This window comes from Athene noctua, chromosome 22 (assembly GCF_965140245.1).
Source record: "Athene noctua chromosome 22, bAthNoc1.hap1.1, whole genome shotgun sequence".
NCBI classification, from domain to species: domain Eukaryota; kingdom Metazoa; phylum Chordata; class Aves; order Strigiformes; family Strigidae; genus Athene; species Athene noctua.
The window spans coordinates 3,975,947-4,000,371 of NC_134058.1; the positions used below are offsets into that span (position 1 = coordinate 3,975,947).

The 24,425-nt window shown below is 54.5% G+C and overlaps 1 protein-coding gene across 1 annotated transcript; it reads right to left on the minus strand.

Moving 5' to 3' along the window:
- Positions 1 to 618: 618 nt before the first annotated feature.
- Positions 619 to 24,425, minus strand: PLEKHN1 (pleckstrin homology domain containing N1). Its single transcript, XM_074925128.1, has 15 exons — positions 24,346 to 24,425; positions 22,554 to 22,653; positions 17,121 to 17,267; positions 16,675 to 16,755; positions 15,161 to 15,248; positions 11,455 to 11,579; positions 9,904 to 10,053; positions 9,435 to 9,515; positions 5,344 to 5,413; positions 4,741 to 4,895; positions 3,973 to 4,167; positions 3,218 to 3,478; positions 1,513 to 1,725; positions 1,205 to 1,253; positions 619 to 812 (listed from the first exon to the last, which is right to left on the minus strand). The coding sequence occupies exons 1-15, from the start codon at positions 24,423 to 24,425 to the stop codon at positions 619 to 621; spliced, it is 1,989 nt and encodes a 662-aa protein (XP_074781229.1).

Genomic DNA, 24,425 nt, shown 5'->3' on the forward strand with positions numbered 1-24,425 from the left:
TGATCTCGCAGGAAGACAATGCTATGAGCACAGCTATTGCTACCAACCTTATATACCACAATGGCACATGTCTCATGCACCCTTCCAGACTCCAGAGCTCGGTGGGGAAAGGTTTGGTTTAACAGCTATTCTCAGGAATCAGTGGATCCTCAAAGCGACCAGCCTGAGGGCTCTGGTAAAAACAAAAACGGTCAAGCTAACCCAGCCACCAACCAGCCCTTTTCTTTGGCCTTTGAGTGGCTGCTCTGTCTAAACACCCAGTCCCTTTTATCTGAGGGAGCCTGACCAGTTTTTTGTTCTTCCTTTTATTTTCAGGGGGGCAATGCTGTTCCCTAGACAGGGTTCCCCGAGCCGGGGCAGCGGCAGAGCGCACTCCTTGACACGGCACACACACTGCTCCTCCAGGTCCGCAGAGGCTGTTGCTTTTGTGCTTTGCCCCCATCCTCAGATTTAGGGGAGAAGTTTGAACTCTGGACCTGCCAGGACATGGGAACCAGCCTTTTGAAGAGCAGGGCCCTTCTCTTTGCTTTGTATGCTCCAGGCTCCTCAATCTGGAGGGAAGCCCAGTGAGAAAAGAGCCTGGGGGGCTTTTCTGTGCCCGGCTATGGGGGCCTTCCCTCAGGCCTGGTAAAACTGCTGGCTGGGTGCTGGGGAGGTGTGCAGGGTGCCCGGCTCCTTTGCCTCGGCTTCCCACAGATTGTCATAGCTGAAGTCGCTCTGGAAGCTCTGGAGCTCGGCGTAGTCGTGGTAAGCTGCGGAGTCGCGGAGTGGGCAGCTGGCCTCGGGAAGGTCGTAAGTGCCGACACTCCCATCTGCAAAAAAAAAAACCAGACCAAAGCACTCGGAGAACTCATGAGCAACCCGGCGGGTGCTGTCTCCTTTGCCAGCACACAGGAGGGTCAGCAGAATCGTGGCCCACATGCAACTAGACCTGGGCAAAGTGGTGGAAGCTGCAAGTGTGCCACAGAACAAACCGTGAGCCCCCACGTGTGACGGGTGGCCAGTGGGCAACTGCCTCCACCAGGCAGACACAGGCAAGGGGCAGGTGACAGACTCGGGCCCACCACGGGGAAGCAGGAGGGAAGAAGGGCATGCACGAGTCCCCACACTCCCTCTCAGCCCTGCTTTGGATGATGTTCGTGAAGACAGACTCCAGTGAGGTGGGGTGGGCTGCAACACCCAAACAGCCTCCCAAGAATCTCACCTGGTGGCTGCAATGAAGAGCCCAGATGTTCCTCTTGCAGAGAAGAGACCTGAGAAGAAAGAGATGCTCTGATGAAGATGACTTGGCACTGCAGTCCTGGGATACAGCACACTAGGAACCAACCTTCTGTTGGTTCCTCCATCCCTGCTCCCCGAGATGCACCCCATCACACAGCAAAGGCCTCAGAGCCCTGCACTGACCCACCACTCTTCCAGCCTGGAGAAAAGCAAGCTGGGCCCCTCGCACCCCCATCTACTCCCCTGCAGCCTGCAGAGTGTGAAGCACTAGGATTGCATTTAAAAACTCACCTCTTCAAGATAAGAAGCATCAGCAAGAGGCCGCAGCTGGAGACGGCATGAGGTGCCCGGAGGGCTGTAACTGGGAGCCATGGGCACCTCCCTGCAGTGGCTGCTGGCCAGGGGCTGGCAGTTCCTCTTCTGCAGAGAGAGATGCTGGGCTACCGGGATGGCTGGGCATCCGTTCACCTGTGCTGAACCCGTCTGTCCATGACACTGCAAGAACTTAACCAAAACAAACTCCAGATTTGATACCTGCTATGGAGAGTTGGGGAACACTGTCTGGCTCCTTCCAGCAGCGTAAGCCAGCCCTGCTGTGAACAGACTTAGGCAAACCAAGCTTTTCTGCCTACGTTGTGAATTCTACTACATTCCAATCTTGAAGGCCTTAGATGGGAAAAGAAGAATGGCTGCAGGTCCCTCACAGTGACCCACAGAGGTAGTGGAAGTTGGCCAGATGTGAAGGTAGCGGGATGAAACCTCCCGGCAGCTCAGGGGATGTGGAAGGACAGTCAGAGAGAACCCTCCGAGGGAAAGGAGGGATTCAGCAGTAGGGGGGATGCCAGTTACAGACCCAGAAATAGTCTTTTCCCAAGAGTAGTGCAAAACTAGAAATGTCGCCTTTAATAGGCACTTGGTTATCCCAGCTGGAATTTCAGGGGATGGATGAAGTGGTCTCTGTGTCTGACTCATCTCTAGTTTCTGTAGACTGGATCACATCTCAGTCTCTGCCTTTGCTTTGTGGTTTCTGGCTCTTCCTGGGACTATTGTGACACTGGCATCCAGTGATAAGACAGGGGAAACCTGTTCCCCTCTGACTCTGTCCTGGCTTGAAAAAACAGAGAACTATGCTGTGCCCTGCCCCACCCCGAAATGCAGTCCTTGCGTTTCCACATCCCGCTCAGGCTCAGGCAGACAGCAGGAAAAGAAATGGCCCGAGGCATGATTTCTGGAGCCAAAAGCCTGTGTGCTGAGTCAGGGCTGCAAGCAGGGAAGGCTCAGGGTACCTCTTCCAGGAAGCCGGAGCCTGCCAGGCTGCGGGCGCTGGGGGAGCTGGGCGTATACGGGTCAGCGTACAGGGGGGAGCGGGGCACGGCCGGCTTCTCCAGGGAGCTGGAAGCTGTCGAGGGTTGACTTCCCACCAAGCTCCATCTGTTCAGCTAAAAGGCACAATTGAAACAGGAACGTGACATGCTGTTCCCTACTGGCAATTCATCCCCAGGAGGGATCGGGGTGAGGAATCTCCCTGAAATTCAAGTCCCAGATGCAGCTCAGCTGTGGGGGATGGCGGGGATGACTCCCGACTGAAGCTGTCTGTGCTAACAAGGGGACTTCCCTGGGTGTAACGCACACTCACTGGGGCTGAGGGGAGGGAAATGTGGCATCACACACCACATCCGTGGTGGACACATGCTGGGAAGCCCTCACAAGAAGAGGCTGTGTCCTATGAAGCAGTAACACTCCTACATGCAGAGCACCCGGTGCTCATGTTGCCTCAAGAATTAGTGCCCAGCATCCCAGGGCTCCAGGAGACGGTGCTGCTCCATTTGCTGGGTTTAATCTCACCCTCCCATGGGCCGTTTTCCAATGGAAACTGGTTTCCTACCTGCCCTAGAGCACCTGCAAGTAGCACTGTAAGGAAAATGTGAACCGTGCCCCAGTTCCTCTGCGGTTCGAGCCCTCAGGAGAGCAGCCCCACGTGTCCCGGCCCCCTTACACTGCTCAGGTCCAGGTGTGGCGGGGGAGCTGCAGGGTGATGCTGTGAGCTGTGTGCGGAGTACGGCTCGTGGTACACCGAGGACAGGAGCTCGCCATTGGGGTTTTCAGGAATAAGGCCGCAGATGGTTCTCTCCACATCCTGGCCGGGCAGCTGCTGGCCACAAGGCCCACATTTGCCTTTGGACTTTCTGGCGCTGCCCCCCCTCCGCAAGTCCTGTGCTGGCAGCCCCGTGCTCAGCCAGTTGGCCTGTGCCAGGCACTGAAATGAGAAGACAGAGCCCGGAGTTGGCTCTGCTCCGGCCAGCCCCGGGTACACAGACCTGTCCACCAGCATCGCGCCGCGCTCCAGCGTCAGCACGGTCCTGCCCCCAGCACCGACACCCCCCGGCATGTACGAATGGTGCCCAGGGTCAGAGCAAAGGCCTGCCCAGCCCATCACCTCCACCCGCCCCGCAGGCTTTTACTCCGGGGTTTCCTGACCTTTGAGCAGTCCCGTTTGCCCTTTTGCAATCTGTGCCACAAATCCTTATGCAGAGAGGAGTACTGGGATGGGACTCTTGGGCAGATTTTTTCCTTATCAGCAATGACAAAGCTGAGCCAGGATAAATACAGGCTCCAGCGATGGATTTGCTACACCTCACAGCAAACACCGACCACCCGAGCTCGGCCCATCCCAGCACCTGGACAGACCGCTCTGCTCAAAGGCACTGTCTGTCCCCACGTGTGTCCCAGGCTTTTGGGGGGTTCACTTACATGGAGAGGCTGGGAATAGCCAGGGGAGAGCGGGTCTTCGAGCACCCTGCTTTCAGGCATCAGCACGAAGGACTGTCCATCGGGGAGAGAGCCGCTGTTCTGGGAGAGGTGTGTTAAGGTGGCCACTCTCCCGCCCGACGCCCAGGAGTTTGTACGGCCGTCAGAAGTGAGGGACCCTCTCCCACTGCCGGCAAACTAAACGGAGGAGAAGAACAGCGTGTAGGCACAGCCCTCCGCGTAGCTGCAGGCACATCCCTCCCCAGCCCCGTCTCCCACCTGAGCATCGCTGGGTCAGCCCAGCCCAGCTCAGCCCTCGGTGCCCACACACTGAAGAGCTGCCTCCAGGGCTGAGAGGGTGGCTAAGTTCAGCTGCCAAGGGCGACCGGAGTGAATGAGGAGGGTTTGCAGCGGGGAGAAGGATGCTCAGGCAGCCTGACACCATCCCGGCTGCAGTGCTGGCAGGGTGGGTCTCCCCTCCCTTGCAAGAGCCTGTTAATGTCCCTGTGCCAACGCCTCACTGCACAACACTGAGGGTCTATGGCCAGGGGTCTGCTTTTGAAGGAATTTAATAGAATAGAAGCCTCTATAATGTAATGTAGGGCCTCAAAATAATTTGCAGGGATCAGCAACTTCATGACAGCCTTCAAGCAGGGGACTCGAAGCTAAGGCTGTTGTGTCACAAGAGTACACACATGTGGCCAGAGATAGGACAGACGAAGTCCTGGGAGATATGGCTTGAGTACCATCCAAACCCACAACATCTCTTACCTGGCCAGGGTGTGGCAGCTTTGATCCCGAGAAACTCTCTGATCCGGAGAGGGAGGAGTCAGCGTTTCGAAACTGGGCTGTTTTGAGACAGTAGAGCCACTCCTGGTAATCGTCATAGCTGCGGCAGATCACCCGGATCGAATTGATTAGCCGGCCTGTAAAAACATCCCTCACTGCTTTACTGGGTTTGCTCGACGGTCCGTGTTGCTTCCTTCAGAAACCCACAGGAATGCCCTTGCTCCATCCCTCCCCACGTTCTCCCGGGATCTGCAGACCCTGCAGGGACAACGGGAACGCTCTGCCTTCGGTGCTGACCATTTGCACCCGGCTGATTGTAGGACAGGGGCACTCACAGCCCAGACTAAAATGAGGAAGAACCTGTGCCACCATGCTGTGATCAGCACAGCCCCGGTGCAAGCGCTGCTGCTGGCTCCCAGCGTCTCCCAGCCAGGGCACAGATGGTCTGAGATTTCCAAGCAGTTCAGTTCACAAAGCTTGGGTGCTGACAGAAGCGAGGAAGATGACCACAGCAGCTTAGCAAAGCCCAACCCAGAGACCTCCGAGGCTGCTGCCAGCACACCCCTCGGCATGCCGGACACGCACCTTCTATTAAAAAGGAGGTTTTCTCATTCTCTTCAAAAAGCACTTGGATGGCGTTGAGTGGCAGCTCGCCCTGTCGGAGAGAGAAGCAGGCTTAGGACAGCACAGCTGGGCACAGCAGAGTGGGGACAACAATGTGGCTGCCCCTGCAGCTCCCGGCCGGCAAAACTCCGCTTCCACAGGGGCTTTCCCATCATGAGGCTTTAGGAGGTTATCTCAAAGTTTTGCCAGCTTAGCTGGGAGCACGAGGCGGGGAGCCCCCAGCACAGGGCTGGCAGTGGGGTGCTTGCAATGCCCTTGAGGAAGAAGTTCAGAGCCTAAATCACCTAGGCCAGGTCTGCAGGAGATGAGAGGCCCCCAAGCTGCTGCTAAGTGGGGTGAGGACTTGGGTACCTCTGTACTCTCACAGGCGTGGGGCACAGGCACCTTGGAGAACTCTGTCTCCAGCAGATTGACGCAGCCTCGTCCCTCCCCACTCACAGCTCCCTGCCCCACCACCAGCCTTATTGCAGGAACGAAGCCTCTGAAGCCAGCGTGACTGTGCGAGCCATTTCTCTAAGTTTTGTTCTTACAAAGTAACCCCCTCACCCCGAGATCTGAGCTTGGAAAAACACTCCTTCCCTTCTAGTTCTGTTTTCAACAGTTTCCCATAGTTTAATGGCCGATTTCTCCAGAAAATTTTTCAAATATGGTCCTGAATGAGGTTTTACTTGCTGGCTTGGGACTTCCAGCCTTGCAAACAGGAATCCTCCCCCAGCCCATACCCTGCAAAGCCTTACAAAGACACGGTTGAGCCCTTTAAATGCTAGCTGGTGAAACGTGAGCTCTTGTGCTATATGGCACAGTTGTGCATGCCACTCCCGTGATGGGAGCGGGGTTTGCCCCTGGCAGGCACTGCATCTATGTTCCCATTAGCAGGGAGCTGAGGCACAGATGCTAAAGGAGCCTGTTTCTGGAAAAAAAAAAAAAAAGGAGTTTGAAAATACCATGTGCTATTGCCCCTAAGTGCAATAGCACCTTCACCTGCACATCCACCACTGTCCTCTCTGCCATCACCCGCTGTCCCTTGGCCATCCCCACATCTGCCAGGGGCACTGCTCTGCGCCAGGCCCAGCTCTCCCGTGAGCTCCGTGGCAGACAGGAGCAGGCAGTATCCAGACCATTTCTGCTCTGCTGCCTGATGTCTTTTAAGTGTCACCGCTGACAGTTTAATTCTCTGTGATGGGCACCCTGGCAGAAGGGTCAACCATTTGTCAACACTGAATTAGGATCTAGGTCTCCTTTTTTTGCTGGGGCTCCCCAAGCTGGATTTTCCTTACAAAAATGAAACAAGTCCTGGGAGAGCCGCTGAAGGAGATTTTGCACTGCAGCCATCTCACAGATGAGCTCATCATTTTACTTCTTTCTCTTTACTCATCTCTCTCTTTCTCTGAGCAGGGGGAAACCAAGCGACACACAGTTTCTTTGTTCCTTAAGCCCCTTTCACCTCAGCTGGATGTCACCCTAACTGTGTCTCTGGGCATGAAGCACTAGGCAGGGGCAGTTGGTGGCAATGGCTCTGGGAGCAGCTCCTGGCCGGGATGGCAAACACAGGCTCTGGGGAGCGCTCAGGAAACGAAGTTCCCACCTCAGACTGCTCTTCCCCCTACCCGGCAGCGGAGGAAGCACAGAAAGCAGGAGCAAAGCCCTGCCATTTAGCCAAAGGTCCTCTCAAAAGGTGAAGTCAGGTCAGGATGCATGTGCCTAAACTCACAGGCTGCAAAACAAGGTGTCTAGCAGAAACCCCTGACTGCAAAGCTGTACCAGCCCCGCAAGGGAACCGTGGACCCAGCTCAGCCGCGAGCCCGTGGTTTGTGCGGGGCAGCTGCCTCTCTGAGCTAACCTGTGGGCACACACAGGCTGCTGTGTTATTTCTCCTGCACCAAAAATGATTTATAGGCCAAGCAGTACAGGGAGGCCGACACTGGGAGGGAAAGCTCGTGCAATGCTCTGTGACTCATTTTCCCCCTTTTGCGGTAAGAAATGGACTTTGCTGATTCAGCTGGCGCAGGTGCTGCAGGGCTGCGTTTGGAGGGGGCCAGTGCCGCCTGCTCCTGCAGCTCCTCAGCTCTCTGAGGACACATCCTGACCCCGAGGATGACTACATAGGGCTCCCCCCAGCCACCCAGTGCTCCATACCCCCTAAGGCCTTCTGTTTCTTGGAGGGAGCTGAAACACCACGGGGGGGACTACAGCACCACCTGAGCATCCCTACATAACACATACACAGAGCCTCTGCAGCCTTCCCTGGGCACGGTGTGAACCTGCCCCCCGCCCAGCAGCTCCCCCCTGGCTGATTTATGCCTCGCCCAGGGCCTTTTCCCACCAGCGGTGAGCCAGAGCCTGATGCTTTGGGTGAGCCCCATCCCGGCAGGCTCAGCCCCTGCCTTCCCCTTCCCTGTCCCACACACAAACTTGGCAGTGGCAGCTCCTGCGGTTTGTATGAAACTGAAGAACAAAAGAGCCGGGCTATTCCTTCACACACAAATTGTAGGGCTCAGCGTCTGCTCGCAGGGAAGGGAAGTTAATTTGCAGAAGCCCTGGGAGAAGGCTCCTGTGCCCTGACATGCCTGTGGAAAATCAGGTTCCCACTGCAGTGTCACAGGCTGGTGAATCACCTCCTGCCTGCATCAGCCACACCGAGCCCTGCCATTACCCCAGCGAGCGAGACGCCCAGGGACCAACGCTCAGGCACCGTGGGAAGGGAACATTGCACGGACAGGGCAGACAAATCTGGTTTAAGGTTTCAAAAGAGATGAGTTAATCGGAGAGCCCAGCCCAAGGCCCCCTGACGTGGTGCCCCATTCCCAGGAGCTGCAAACAGCGTGTTCCCGAAAACAAGCCCTGTCTGAGGTGTGTCCCACAAGCCACCAGCTGCTGGAAAACACCTTCCCTGTTGCACTGGGGATGGAGGAGAGCTCTGACTGGCATACATCCCTCCTCACACCCCTTCCCCTTGCAGGCACAGCCATCTCCTCTGGCCAGGGTAGACTTTGAATTAAAAGCAGCCTGCATGGCTTGGGGCCTGATGCGGACACGGTGAAATCATGTGAAGAAGGACCCCAGTTTGTTCACTCTGAATTTCACAAGTCCTCAATCTCTGTAGGGTTTCCTTGTCACTGGTTCCTCTCTCAGTGACTAAGAAAGATGCTGCTCCTCTGTGGGGGCAGCTCAGCTCCGCTCCACCGTGAGCCGGTGGTGCTGCATGTGCAGGTTCACACACAGTTCAGACTCTTTTTGGCACATTTGTTCTAGCACGGGAAAACAGGAAAGCTGGGCTGTTCAATAGCAGCGATGTCTAAGATGGATGTTGGCAATCAAGTTTAAGGGCCATTCAGACTGCAGGCAATGCAAATGCAGCTCCCAGGACCCACAGTGCCACTGCCCATCTGTGCTGAGGCTCCCAGCATCGCTCCTACAAGCCAAGACACACCAGTGGACTAGAGAAGCGTGTCTGACATCCCCCGGGGCACTCAGGCCTCCACGTCCTTGCTGGCCCTTCTGCTGGCATGCCCAGACATTGCTCAGGGCCCTTCTTCCACAGACGGAAAGAGCAGCAAACGCCTCTCCTCTCTGCCCGCCAGCTAATTAACTGCCTTTGGCCTTCCCCACGAGCATCAGACGTGCTGCCTGGATGCTACTTGCTTCCAAGTGGTCCCACAGAGCGGGGCCTGGGAAGGAAAGCCCTCGCAGGGGCACTCTCTGGGGCTGTTCCAGCTCCTGGTCTCAAGCAGGCAAGCCAGGCTCTCTGCCAACATAACCACAGAGACATGCCAGCCTCCCTCCTCCCAGAGACTCGGATTCCTTGGCAGCCAGCTCCTTTCCCCCTGGGCTTTTGTAGGAGGGCAAGGTGTTTCTCATGGGAAGATAGCTTGCAACATCCCTCTGCCTGCTCACCTGCCAGCTGGCAAGGGAGCAGCGCGGAGGGAAAGCCCTTGCCAACTCGAGGAGCACAAGGGAACCCAGGTGGAGGGGAGCAAGGAGCCAAAGAAGTGCTGAAATAGCCACAGTGGGTGGGTGAGAGAGAGCAGGAAGGTGCTCCAAAATGAACTTACCTTAAAACAGAGGCTGTTGCGTTCTTCAGATACTATCACCAGTGTGGATGGGTAAAGCACCAACAGCCGGTCATGCTGCTCCTTGGAGAATAAAGAGGAAGAGGGTTCCCCTTGAACAGCCAGACAGGGCTCAGATCCACAGAGCCCTTTACTTTGTCTCTCTGACAGCAGCAGCCTGAGGCAAGAGCTCTGGGAAGAGCGGAGCTGTTTCCCTGCGACAGGGCTCCACGGGAGACTCCTGCCAGCTCCAGCTGCCAGCCCTGTCCTGCGAATGCTTATGCACACGCTGTCCCCAAGCACCGCTGCTGGGCCACAGAAGCAGTAACAAACCTTCTTCCATTTACCAGGGTGTGAGTAAAATGCCCTTTGAGGGACCCGCTGGATGAGTGGCAGCAGGAGTCTGCGCTACCCACTCCACCCAGTGCCTTTTCTGACTGGCAGGAGGCTGCTCCCCAGAGATGTATCCTACCTGGAAAGGCAGATGCTGAAGCTTCACTTTGGAAACACAGAGGACATCGCCTAGAGATTCCCGCTGGGTCCCTCTCCACTCCTGGACAGGCATGTTCTGCACGGACCACCGCAGCTCCTCCTTCCCCACTGAGCTCTGCTTCCAATCGTTCTAGGGACAGGAGCAGAACTGAGAAGCGGGGCAGACATGTCCTCCCCTAAGAGTTTACCTCATGCACAGCCCATCTCAGGACACTTTTCAGGTGTCAGAAGCAGGAAAGGGTAAATAAATCTGGGCAGGAGCCAGTTTTCCAGCTGGGACGGAATAATCATTCTTGGCACCTGGCATGGTCTGTATGTTGCCTTTCAAAAGGGAAATCCTCTCTTTCACAATACAGGGAGGGAGGTAAAACACCCCACAGAGACTGGAAGAGAAGACAGGTCTCTTGAATCTGGTCCTGTTTTCCAGTCTCCTCCTCCAAATGTTTTGTAAACTCTGGATAATTGCACAAGCATCCAACTGTGTGAGAATTCCTCCGTACCAGGCCCAAACCTCTGACCCTTCAGAGGCTGTGGAGGTGGCACTCTGGGTTGCACATCCCCCTTTCAGCACACACACCCCGCCAGGCCCTCTTGCAAAGCTTTTCTTTTTGCACCCTTCCCTTGCAGGAGACTGCACAAAAGGCAAACTCCAGAATGAGAAGCTGTGTGCGCACAGACACGCAGCAGGGATGCAGCAAGCTGTTGTCAGGTCTCAGCACCTTCGGGGTTGCCATTCAGACTGAAATCCCACACTCACTCTGGTGCTGCTTGCACAGAAATACAACTGTCTGAGCACAAATACACGGTTCCTCTGCAGGCAGAGGGGTTCCCAAGCAAGACTATGTCTGTCAAGTGTGTGTAACAAGCATATCATGGTTATTTTAGGGGGGGTGGAATAACTAAAGGAAGCGAGGGCCACGAGGAGTATTGCCCAGGACCAGCTCTAGGGGCCACACAAGCCCTTGCCACACTGCTGCCCTGGCCCAGGCCAGCGTTCTGGCAAGGCTGGCACGTGCTGCTGGTGCAGAGGGGCAGTTGCCCCATCAGAAGGGCTGAATTAGAGACCATGCGCAGCTGAGAGTGGTACAAGTGGCACCAAAACCCCCGTGTACCATGTCAGAGGGGCAGCTCCCTGACTGGTGTCGCTGAAGCACTCAAGCAGCTGGTCTGGGAAAAGGGGATTAGGCCGGGAGTTAACCCCCCCCACCTCCTTCCAACATTTTGAAAGAGCAGCAAGCACAGCAAGGAGCATTTGGAAGTGGACCCAGAGCCCCTCTCCCCTTCCATCCCCAGCCCTCTGTGTTCGAGCTCCCCAGCCCGGAGGAGTGCTCAGAGCCCCATGAGGCACTCAGGATTCTCGAGGAGGAAGGTGTTAGGTCAGCACTTAGAAGTGTGGCCAAAACGGGTGAGAGGCTGGCTGCGGAGATTATCCCTACACCGAACGCAGCAGGAGCAGTGCAGCATCCACCCAACCACCCCGCTTCCCCGGTCATTCAGCTCTGAGCCCACCTCACCATCCCGAGACACTAACCTGAGAGAGGAAGGGCAAGCCAAGGCTTCCTCCATTTAGCTGGATCTGTTTCTCCAGGTGATAAAGCCACTGCTTCAGCTCTGACTCAGTGGGGCAGAACACGATAAGGGGATTCAGCAGAGGACCTAGGTATGCGAGACACAAGATGAGCTGAGCAGATAAGGGCACCAGTTGCAGCACCAATAAGTAATCGGCTGGGCAGAGCTGTTATGCCCGGCCCATCACACCATGGGATGCCTGTGAGTGCATTGCTCTGTTGACATCATGCTCCAGCCCTTCCTGCCACTGCCTTGAGCACGTTGCGTCAGAGCAGGTACATCTACCTCTGACCACCAGGCACTTTTCAGTCCAAAACCAGGCCAAAAACAAAAATCAAAGACAGTACAAAAATCAAGCCTGAAATCAACAGACAGATTTCAGCTTTGGAAGCCCCCAACAGTTTGTGAGAAGCATCTCCGCGGGCAGAGACTACGACAATGTGCTGCTGCAGCCAGCCTGCCTCAACGCAAAAGTTTCATGCTCTTTCTTAGATTCACTTTGGCACTCAATATGTAGAACATCGGTAGCTTTCTGACACTGTTTATTTATTGCTTCACCAAAAATAATCTGTGCCAGACAAGCTGAAGCTGCTCTCAGACATACTCTTGAAGGGAGGAACAGCCCTGTATCTTGTTGACTTTAATGTTTCCAGCTATCATTTGCTTAGCAGCATGAGCAAAAAAGTCTCACACGCCCTCTGCTACTTGCTACAGACATAACCCAGTGACGTTAATAATAATTTCTGGCAGGCTGCAGAATGTATGTTATGATTAATAATTTACCAGTGATCTCATATTAAACCATACTTGGTGCATGCTCAGTAAGATCTGGCTTTGCAGGACCTGGAAGTAAAATTTAGATAAGCAAGTGCACAGGATAAGTATGGTACTTTGCCCTTCTGTGGAGTCTTTCATCCCATAATGCCTGCATTATTTATGAACAACAGTTAATTAAGACTTTGAAACACCTCTGTCATGAAATGCACTCATACAAAGTAAAGGTGGGGAGACTGAGGCAGAGACTCCCTGAGTGATCTGCCGTAAGTCACCCCGCTCAGACCCACTGCAGTAATTAGGTGGCGAGCGTCCCAGTGTCTACATACCACTGCGGCTCAGGAGTTCTCTCCTCTTGCCTTGACTTCTCTGCCTTTGCAATGGACATAAAGTGATTCCCTACTTTATAGAGTTGCTAGGAAGGTGCTACCATTATCCAGACGTTCTGGCAGCTCTGAATACTTCTCTGGGCATCCAGGCCCTTATACAAAAAGCAGGAATTTTGCTGCTGGGGCATGACCCTTAGCATGGCACTGCTTGCTCTGCCACCTCTTCCAAGGCCAGCCTCCCAGACGTGGCCTGAGGGCTGTTCACCTTGCCACATCTAAACAGGGCCCCAAAGGAAGAGAAAATGAGAAAAGAAACTGCCTAAGCCTGAAGCCTGAGACATGCCTGAAGCTCGTGCAAGGAGCTGCTGGGGAGGCTGTGAAGCAGAGCCTCAAAGGCTGCTGCTAATTCAGTTGCTGCCATTTCCCTCAGCCCCAAGGGCACGTTTGTGGCAGAGCCATGACACAGCCGCGCTGAGTAACCTGCACAAGCCCTCGTGCTCTTTTCTTCTGCCCTGTCCTTCCTCTTTCCTTGTGAATGCTTCTAGAGGAACATTAGAAGCAAGGAAGCCCCTTCCCGGAGGAGCAGCTGTTTATTCCCACCCAAATCTCTCTGTCTGGAGACACTAAAAAGCTGCGGCACTTTGCAGGTGAGGCAGAGGTAACTCCAGGTGCTCAACAACTTCATCAGCATCAGAGGCTGTGCAAGAGACGGACCACAAAGCCAAGGTGATGGCCACCCACCGCCACTTTCTCTGTGCCCGGCTCTGCACGCTGCCAGGCTCCCCTCTCACTCCACTTCTACACTCCCAGGAATCGTGGCGGCATCTTCTCATCTACTGAACTACACTAGAAAGGGCAGTTGATGGGGAACTACTGACAGCACGGGATTTCACAAGAGAATGGATGTGTCTCAGAGTCATGAGACAAAAGACCTTCACCCTGACCCTGTGTGGGGCCAACAGTCAAGGCTCTTATCCCCTCCGTGCCTTGATTTCTCCCCCTCTAGCAGAAAAATAAAACTGCTCCACTGATCTCCCAGCAATCCTAAATACCAGCACCTCCCTGGCTTCTTTGTGTCAGTGCTTTCTGATCTATACAGCATTCTCTGTCAGAAAAGCTTTCCCTTGCTCGCTCCCTAAGGAGGACACAAACCCAACAAAGCTTGAGGCAATTTTCCACCCAGCCACACTCCTGCGTGTTCTAATACAAGCAGAACAAGTCCACCCACCCCAGTGCAGACGCCCCTGACAGGTTACGCCTGGAAGAAGTTTTCCTTCACTTTACAGACTCTCCAAAAGGGTTGGAGAGCCCTGCCTAGTGCAGTGTAACAAGACCACAACTCATCAGTCCTTAAAATTTATGGGTTGTTTGTACCAGCTCCTTTTTGTAATTTATGTAATTCTGGGGTTTGAGTGGCCATTGTATAAATTTCTCTCTAACAGAGGAGACAAGAGTACACAGACTGTGGGCCTAGGACACAAATGAACTTTCTTGGCTCTGTATCATTACTGGGTTATTTAATTCAGTGTACTTCATGCTTTAACTACTGCTCTTGGGGGCTTGTGTCTGCTGCAATTCAGCAGTGACTAAGCCCAAAGAAGTCTCCAGCCAAGCTGCAGACAGGTTGTTATCCCAGGGAAGATTTTATAAAGCAGGATCACTCTGAGAAAAGTTGAAAAATCTTGTGGAGGCAGGAGTGCTGGTGAGGGAAGAGCTGGGGAAGTGACATCGGGGCCTGACAGCATCACCCTGGTGTTACTGGTAGTGGCAACTCAGCTCTCGGCACTGTTGCCCACCCCGTGTACTCCAGCAGTGCCACACATCACTGTACGGTGCCTGCTCCCTGTCACTGCCTGGCCTCGAGGTTTACAGAAGTGAGAGAAGGAGTTTTATTTGTAGAATGGTTTGGGTTGACGGGACCTTATAGACCATCTAGTCCCAACCCCTCTGCCCCGGGCAGGGCCACCTTCCACTAGCCCAGGCTGCCCAAAGCCCCGTCCAACCTGGTCTTGAACCCTTCCAGGGAGGCGGCAGCCACAGCTTCAGTTTAAAACCATTACCCCTTGTTCAATCCCTGCACTCCCTGATCCAGAATCCCTCCCCCCTTTCCTGCAGCCCCTTTCAGCCCTGGGGGGCCGCTCTAAGGTCTCCCCGGAGCCTTCTCTTCTCCAGCTGAACCCCCCAACTCTCAGCCTGTCCTCACAGGGGAAGGGCTCCATTGCTTCGTTCAAACGTGGTGCGCAAAGAGCAAATGCCTGGGCAGAGGTGGGAACTGTCACCATGTGTCCTGAGTACTGACCAGGTGGAGCACAGGACCATCCTTCCGCCACGCTCCCTATCCAGTCCCTTCCCTGCAGCCCTGGGCATCACTGTCCAGGTGCTTTGAAGCAGAGAAGCTTTGGAGGAAAAGATGCAAATGGTGGAAGGAAGAGCTTCAGCTCTCTGAAACCTCTTTCCAAAATGTGGTTCTTCTCTGGGAGTAGGTCAGAGCAGGACAAAGAGCAGAGACAGTCATGATTCATACACCCTCTGTTCTCTGTTCAAAGCAAACAAAGAGGCACCAACCTGCAATGCGGAAAGCGTGATCCTCCTGCCCCATGCTCTTCCCATGCTCAATTTCACACACATTCAGCTCTTTTAAAGGCAGCAGTCCCTGCATAAGAAGAACACACCGTTATTTTGGGGGGCAGCCTGCAGGCAGGTTCTGCAATTAATGCTCCTTTGCTGTAGGAGACTGGAAGTCCAGACTCAGCACCAGCAGCCGCTGTGGCTCCTGTTAGACTGCAAAACATTGCTCTGAGGGGAAACATTTGGGACTGCGATCCAGCACATTCCCCAGAGGAAAGAGGCTCAGCAGCTCCCTGGGCCCCGTGGGGCCAGTACTGCAGCAATCCTCTCCTATGCTGCCACAAACCCTTTCTTTGTCCTCCAAGTCTTATAATTTTAATAGAAACCTCAGCAAAACAATGTTGGTCTAACACAAGAAGGCCAGAAGATGGAAGTGACCATAAAGCAAAACTGAGCTGTCTGGTTTCTATACTCCAGTTCCTCAGAGTCCCACTATAAGGAGCACAGGGAGGGATAACAAGCTTGCACTCCCTGTCTTGGGCTTTCTAAACTGGGATTGTAAACGATGCTAACTGCTGTAATGTCTAGGGGCCAGTACCGGCACATTAATTCCTTTTTTAATTCCTCTAGAATCAATAAACTAAGGAGCTGTTTATATAGGAGATGGGAGATTTTGCAATATTGTTGGTATTCTAACATGTGTCTTTCCAGCTGAAGGCTGGCTTGCTGGATGACTTGAGAGATTGTCTTGGCATATCGCATTAACCTCAAGTCACCTAGAAGACAATAAATTATTTCTAAAAGGAACAAATTTTACGAACATCTACAAAACAGCCCTGCTCAGTTTTAGTTACTCATTCATGTGGAGGGAGAGCACATTCAGGGCTTCCTGTTTGTTCGGTTGTGATTTTTTGGCTGCATGTGCAAAACAGCCTATTGTGCGTAATTCACCAGCATCATCAGGTTAAAAGACTGATGAATGGTTTGCCAGGATAGCTCCCCAAGGCTGCCCTTGTTTTTTTTTTTTTTCTTTCCACCCCCTCCCACATGCCTCTTTCTCTGCCCAGCAGATGAAGAACCCCCCCTGGTTCAGAAGCCAGGGCCAAGGCCACCTCTGGCACCGAGGCCAGTGGGATTTTGAGCAATAGGAGCTCTGACCCTCACCAAGGCTCTACGCAAAGGTAAGTCCAGGTAGCCTGAATGCCTCCCATCCCTGCTCCTGCCTGCCAGCCCTGCACGAGCCCCTCTCCCTCCTCTATGGGGTCCTTTTATTCTGCCCACCAGACCAAGGACCCAAGTGGAGCTGAGGTTGGCTGGGTACAAGCCTTAGGAAGAAATTCTCTTTCCCCAGGAGTGTTGCATCCACGGGAAGGGACTTGCTGAGATCACCTAGAGGAGGCCAGTGGCAGCCCCAGGGGCAGAGCTCCTGCCCTGACCCACCCCATCTGCCCAGTGCCCCCAGCTTGGCCAGACAGCCCAGCTTGCCCCGGTGTGTCCAGGAGATGCCCTACCTGGTAGGTGAGTCCGTTGGAGCCCACAGACTGGAAGTACAGGTAAGACTGAAACAGCTCCAAGAAGCAGTCATTCACCTCCTGCAGAAAAGACACATTTTGGGGTTTATCTCAGGACTCCCTCCTCCCAGCTTCCTTCTGCACCTCAGACTGATCTGCGCACAGAAAAGCCAGCGGTCACTTAGCCAAGGGCTACCACCACACCTCTGCTGGTGGATCTACTGCCAGCCCAGCAGCTGAGCACGGAAACACGGCCCAGGTCCCCGCAGGGATGGGAGCTGGTGGGCGCCAGCCAGTACCCACGCAGCAGAAGTCCCTGGGCCACGCAGTAGCCTGAGGAAGTCTCCGTGAGTCACATTTCCCAGAATTACACTTTACTTCCCAGTCCTGCAGGGTCACACCATGCCTGGGAAGAGAAATGCCCACAAAGAGGTGCCACAGCTTACCTGGCAGTGCTGAAACTTAAACTTGACCTTGGAGTAATAGATCATTTTGCCCAGATTTCTGACAACTGTTTTTCTTCGTCCTTTCTTGAACAGGCTGGGGAACCTCTGGTCCAAGTTTTCCTTCTGGTTTTCTTGGTTCTGAATATTCTGTACCAAGGATTCAGGAAAAGCAAATCAGAGGCAGTGGGAGGTGGAGGCCTGATGTCTGGAAGAGACATTTCCAGGACACCTTCCCAGGGGGGCCCTGGCCGGGCTGTTTGTTGTCAGGTCTCCATGCCAGCGTGGAGCTGGGGTTCGGTTACTGCTGGGAGACTGTCCTCCCTAGGCCGGCGGAGATACCGACCTAACGGGAGCTTTTCTGGGTTGGGAAAGAAGGGGTGCAGAAGCACATCCTAATTTAGGGTCTCTCAACTCCACAGGTGACCTCCTGCCATTCTAATCAAACACTGGAAGGATGGATCAAGGCTAAGCAAGCACAGCTCGCCTTCCTTTGGGGTTAGTGGGAAGGTTTTCTTCACTCTACTTCCACCTGGATTCCTCAGCTCGCCCATTAGCTCAGATCCCTCAGTTTCTCTAGGTTGGGTCTAGGTGTTTTAGGTGCCCAGACAATTTTGAGGCAGAGTCCCACAGCTGTAAAAGCAGCTGCATGGCACCGAGTGGTGAAGCTGCTCGTTGTCAGTGCAAAATAGCTAAGGGAAGCCAGCAGGCACTGCGGGAGAGCAAGGGCTGCCCTGAGAGGGAGACAGCACTCAGGGCTGGGGGGTTCCCTTATTTCCTCCATTCTGGTTATATGGAAATTCTTCCCTGTGTGCAATGGCACAAACCCACACCCCGACGCACTCCACTGCTCACAGCCCCTGGCTGCTCTTGCACTGACTGGATGCTGCATAAATCCCAGGGATGAAAAGCTCTCCCTGCAGTTTCTTTGGGAAGAACGTTTTTATTTCTGGGGGTTGGTTGATCCCCTTCAGGAGAAGGGAAAGGCTGTATCGCAGCCAGGCCACGGACACCACTGCTTGCCCCCAGGTCCACACCCCACTTGCGTATCTGAGTCTTAAATGTCAGCTTTGTTAGACACATCACAGGCTCTGCGTGTTCATTCCCAAGCAAAAGAGAAAGGTAGGCAAGAGACAGGAGGTTTGCCCTGCTGCTTGGTCCCCAGGCTGCGAGGCCACCTTGGTGGGACCCCCGCTCTGAGCACTGGTGGCTGCGGTTCCTGAGTGGAGCTGGGAGGCAGGGTGGAGCAGTGGCATGTGGCTCCCCGGGGCCCACAGGCTTCTCTCCAAACAGCATTTCCAGGAATGAGCAGGCTGCCGGGGCTCAGCGGGGATCGAGTGTCAGCCCGTCACCCACAGGCAGCGGCTTCCCCATGGCCCAACCTGCCATGGCCCGTGGGTGCCCGCTGCCCGAGAGTCGTGCCAAGGAGACAGCTGCACGAGCCCCGTGATACACGAAGAGCCGGCAGAGCTCACCAGATTCATCTTGCTGGGGCCTCCGTGACTCACCCCTCCGGCACGCGATGCACCCCGCTTCTAACCATGTCAGGGACATCGGCCACGCTCAGCCCGGGGGGGACCAGGTGAACCAGTAACAGAAACCTAACTCTGCCTGGACCTTTTCAGCTGCAAAGCTCAGGGTTCCTTCCAGGGCCTCACTGAATTTGTGTAACTCTTTTTAGGACACAGGTTAACCCCTTCTCTGCTCAAAGTCTCCCTCCAGCTTTTCCAGCTGGCTCCATGCAGAACCCATGAACGCGCACCCAGGTCCTCCCCCGGAGGTGGGAACCTGCTGGCTGCCAATTAATGCTCTCACTGAGAGGCAATTAAGCGTAGGAAAAGATTACATTCGTGCTACAAGCTGCTGTCAGAACAAAGAGCAACTGATCACCTGACAGCTGGGGCAGCAATAACAAAACACTGCTCGGATAAGGGCAGCAGCCAGCCACGGGGATGGGGGAGAGGATAAAATAATGAAATTACGGACACAGCGATAAGCAGCAATGCTCGCTACCAGCTGCCTAGGCGATGCTGGTGCCTGGAACATGGCAGACAAACTCTCCAGGAAAAATTTAGCCCCAAGAAGCAAAAGCAACCCGGGAGCTGGGAATCCAGCAGAAGTTTTGGCAAAGAGCTCAGCTGACCCACCAGTTTCCACAGAGATCCTAAGGGAGAGCTCCCACTGCCACGCTTCATGTGGCAAGAAACAAATTGAAGGGAATACCTCCTTCTCTCACACAAGCATCTAGCAATTCCAGCTTGCACGGGTTTGCAGCACGACTGAGAAGACAGCTGGATTGAGCTGCTAAGGATGTGGGCATTTCCAAGACCATGGACAAAACAGGATCCCATCACTGAAATCTCCTGCTGCCCTTTCAGCTGGCCGCCTGTGCCACACCACCCTTTCCAGCCCCAGCAGCCTTATCACACATGTGATCAGGTTTCGCAGGAAGAAGTGGCGAAGTGGGACTGTCCAGGTCTTTTTTTTTTTTTTTTTTTTTACCAGGCAGGTCTCTCCTCTTTTTGTCTAGCAATTTTATGTCCTTCACTGGAGCGCCACTGTTAAACCCCAAATGAATCCTGTGGATACACACAACGGCACGGCCGAGCGGGCTGGCAGGTGGCACGGGCAGACAAAGCACCCACAGCTCCCACCTCAAATTCTGTGGTTTCCTCTGTGAGGCCACTTACACTGGGTGGCACAGAGGTGGCATGAGACACCATCCTGCCCTGGCCACAGAGGGAGCCTGGGCATGAGCTCCTCTGTTTTGTCCATCTGTGATTTCCATGGTTTCTTTGTCCCCCACTTGGAGAAGCTGGTTGACTAGTGCTGGCCCAGGCTTTCTCCCTCAGAACAAAAACCCTGTGTAAGGTTGATGGTGCTTCCCATCAACTCCTGATCATCTGCTTAGGTACAACAGCAGTGTCCCAGGCTGCCGAGGACTTGCCCAAACCCAAGCTCTGGAAAAAACAGCTCCTGCTGAATCTCAATGTCTCTGGGCTGCATCCCTGCCCTCTCTGAGGCAGGTTTATAGCCACCAGCATGGCCATGCCCCAAAAACCAGCACGGGGAACCCCACGATGTTTTGTGAGAGTCAGGGACCTGTCTCAGCCTCCTCCACCAGCATCACTCATCTCCCTGGCCCACGCACCCCCTGAAACCACGGGGATGCCTCAGTGTCCAGCCAAAATGAAAGGGAACTAGCACTTATCATTCCTCTGAAAGCCTCCCCAGGCAGCTCTTCACTCCCCTGGCTGGGTTGTGCTGCGGGCAAGCACTCTCCTCCCCAGCCCCGTCCTGATTAGCGCTGTTCCGTTAGCTCGGCTATCCCGCTGCGTTTGAGGCAGTGCAGAACACTGGAAACCTGGTTTCTCTCAGGGTTTGGCAAAGCAGCAGGTCTCCAGCAGTGCAAGTGCCCTGACATGTTTTCTCGCTCTCTCCCTCTGTCCGGATGCCTCATCCTACAGGTAGAGCAAGTTAATAATTAACCTGCCTCAGCCCCTGCAGACCCCAGTGACTCCCAGCTGAATCACTAACCCTGGCAGCAGGAAAGGCTCAGCCTTGCAAGGCTGGTGCCCTGGGGCTCTGAAAGCTGCTGTTTAATGATAAAAGAGGCAAATGAGAAGCACCGCTCTTCTGGCACATCCTCCCCCCCTCACTTTTGCTTAGGCTTCACAGAAGTGGTAACTGGGAAGTGTGGGAAACAGGGCAGAAGGCTGGTGGGAGCAAAAGGCGCTGGCTTTGTGTGCCAGCTGCCCGCGGCATGGTCCAGAGCGACCCTGGTTTTCAGGGATGTCACTTGCCCCAGTCCCAAACTGCCTGCCATGGCCAGAGGGTGGGCGACCCCATCTCCTCTGAGATTGCATCGGAGGAGTCCCGAGCTGACAGCTCCTCTCTAACCTGGCCCCACAGCAGCTGGTCACCTCCCACTCTCAGAGGTGTTTCTCCTGAAAAGAAGGGAGTGGGAAAAGGACTAAGCCAAGGCTTCCTCCAGGCCACACAAGAAGCTTGTGGCTGAGCAGGGAGTTTGAAACCCATCTGCCCCAGGCGAGGGTAACATCTAAACAACTGCTCCACCCTCCTTCCTTCCCTGAAGAGATCCCACACTTTTCTGCTCCCGAATGAATAATCTCTCGATGACCTTCTGTCAGCTTGCAGTATTCCTTTGCCAGGATCCGCTATCAGGACAGCTCTCCCTGCTTCCCCAGGGGATGTATCCAGGATCAACCTGGGGCCTGGTCCCAGCAAGCACTGCCCAACCTTTCTGGACACCACTTGAGTTCCACAGGGAACCCGCATGCCCACTGCTCTCATTCACAAATAACGGGCAGGGCTGTGAAACAGCCCCAGCTCTGCTGTGCTTCCCACCTGTACAGCTCAGGACGTGTGCCCCAAAAGAGAGGACGGTGCTTACCCACAGCCACCTCACAAGCCAGGAGTAGGATCCCAGTTCTGCTCCCTCTCAGGCTCACGTGAGGAAAAGCCCAGGTCCTTTGGGTTGGAAAAGGCCAACCTGGGAGCAGCTGAATGGAAAGGGACTGCAGGGTCCCCGCCTGGGGGGAGCAGACGTTTGAATCTCCGCAGCAACACGAAGTACACGAGCAGGACTGCTCAGAATTGGGTCCTGCGATACACCAAGCCCTTCACCAGCACCTCATCACCAGTGAAGTACCCCTAACCAGCAGCTTGAAATCCAAGAGATAACGTCCTGCTGCTGACCTCCTCTGAAATCACCTCTGCCTAGCTGTGAGTCCCTGCCTCAGTTTCCCCACACTCACACAGCCTAGTTGCTACGCAGCAGGGGAAATGCACGCACAGGCCCCAAAGCTTGGTCCACATCCCTGGCCCACCCCAAGGGACCCAGCAAACATCTCGGGGTTCATCGTTTCACCTCTGCTTTCCCTGTGCAGCGCTGGGAAATGGGCCATATGGCCACAAGGCTGGTACATGCCTGGGACAGACCTGCCCTTCCTGATTACCTTCCCAAGGCTTATTGCTAATACACTGCCTGCTCCGTCTCATTCCAGCGTGGGAATGAATCATCCTACCTTTGAAAGCTCGCTCTAATTTTCCCTTCCTTCACAGGCTGCCCAGAAACAAGAGAACCAAGTAGCAAAGGGGTGTGTGAGGTATTCTCACCACGCTGCTTGCTTTGCTCTCAGCACAACCCTCCCACCCCGTCACCCGTTTTGGCTGAGGGCAGGTCCCCTCGACACCTGCACGGGGACCCCTGGAGCAGCTGGCTCTGCTGCTGTGAAGGGCACAGGGCTCATCCCTTCCTGGGCTGCCGAGGTGACCCCCATCTCCTTGAGACAGACCTGCTGCTACCCCCAGATCCAGCCCCTTGGTCCCTCTTAGACACAGCACTGGCCTTGGGATGGGTGGGAATAATTTCTGGGAGCAGTGGGGAGAGGGGTTGGATGTGTTTGTACTTGCCTTTCCTGGAATATACTGCAGGATTTTGTCTGTGGTCGTATCTCTCTCCTGCCCTCCTTCTATACCAAAAAAGCTGGGCAGTTTTTTCTTGCCATTTTGTCTACAGAGGGGAGAAAAAAACCAAAACACACATGCAAACATAGATCTAGGCTGATGCATAGTGAATTCTGCCCAGAAATAAGGAAGCCAGAAAGCTAAGTAAGCAATTTGTCACAGGCTTTCTAATCATCCCAGCCCAGCAAAGGGCTGATAAACAGCCTGGGAGAATTGTAATGGGGTTTGTGCTGCACTTGTTGGTGTTTCTTTGCTTTTTAACACATCTTTTCATAACCAAACGATCAGCTAGGCTCATCTGTGGCTCCACATCAGCAGAGGGACCAGATGTTCCACTGCAAAACACAGAGCCCAAATCCAGTCCTGACAACTCTTCCAAAGCCCCTGGAGTGGAGATGCATATGTACACATACACCAACAGATAGTCAGAAACAGGTTTTATTTCTGTCTTCGTGGTTATCCTCTCCCTTTCCTTTCACTCCCAGCAAGGCTCCCAGCTCCTCTTGGCATGCACACCATTAATGACCAGTCACTGGTGCCGTTTAAGCAGCACTGGGACTGTTTTGTGGGGACTTCCCAGCAGTCGCCCTCTCTTGCAATCAGACTGCTTTAGTTCAGCAGAAACCAGGCTTATCTCCAGGGAAAGACATGAGCGTGGGAAGCCAGGACTCAGCGGGGACAGGAGGTGCTCTGGGGCTTGGCTGCTCCGCTCCAGCTACCTGATGTCAGCCCTCCAGGGTCCAAATTCCCCATCCGATCCCCTCTTTTTTACCCCACAGTAGCTCCACAGACTCCTACAGGTTTCCTCCCAATTTATGGCGGCACAGGGGATCAAGGGGACAGTTTCGGTGTCTCCTCCTGACCAGAAACCCCTCAGCCTAGCAGTTTATGGGGTTTGTCCCAAAGCCCAGCACGTATGGTGAACCCAACGCAGGTGGGGCCAGCAGGTTCATGAGGAATCACCCCAGATCCCGAGAGAGCTCTCGGGATGGGGAGGGCTCTGCTTTGTGCGTGCGTAGGCACCGGCAGCAGCACTGATGGGAGCAGAGGTGGGGGGAAAGGGAATCTTGCTCTGCACTCCTTGGTGGGCTCTATTTTGGGGCAGCCATCCAGCGCTGTGGTACCTGACTGCAGCCCTGGCCAGCCCAGCACCAAAGTCCCCGGAGGATTTCACAGACATTTTCTGTTGTGCCTTCTTTTAGGGTTACAAACGCAGGTTGAATTCTATAGGCAGAGTGTTGGGATTTGGGGCTTTTTAAGAGGAGTGTGGATGTTGTTTTTTCACGACACAGCACCGACACTCTGGGCGTCGTGATTTAAAAAAAAACAAAAACAAAAACAACAAACCCAACAAAAAAACTCAAGTGAAAACAAGGAGCGTCAGGCACTGTGCACCTTGCCCTGCCTGTCTCATGAGTGGAAGTTTAGATTCTCAAAGTGAAATGAAAGAAATCACGTTTCTCCCGAGGGCAGTGTCGCTGGGATACCCCACCGGCAAAGCCCTAAAATTCCTTCCCAGGCACTTTGTGGCGCCCTGATCGCGTCTGGCAGTGCCCAGCACCCTGTGAGACCCTGCAAAAGCCCGATTCTGCTGAGCACGTAAATAACTCCCGGGTTTCCCGAGCGGGGCTGCTGCCAGCCCGGCTCTGCCCGGCACGGCGCATCGCCCGGGCGAGAGCCGGCGGGGAAGCCGGGACCACTTGCCAAGCAGCCCAGAGGAAAAGCCCAGAGTACTTACTCTTTCTTCAGCGAAGGTTTTCTTCGGAAGGAGCCTCTGAGCCTCCCAGGTGCCTGAGGAACACAAGTGATGTTCCCCAT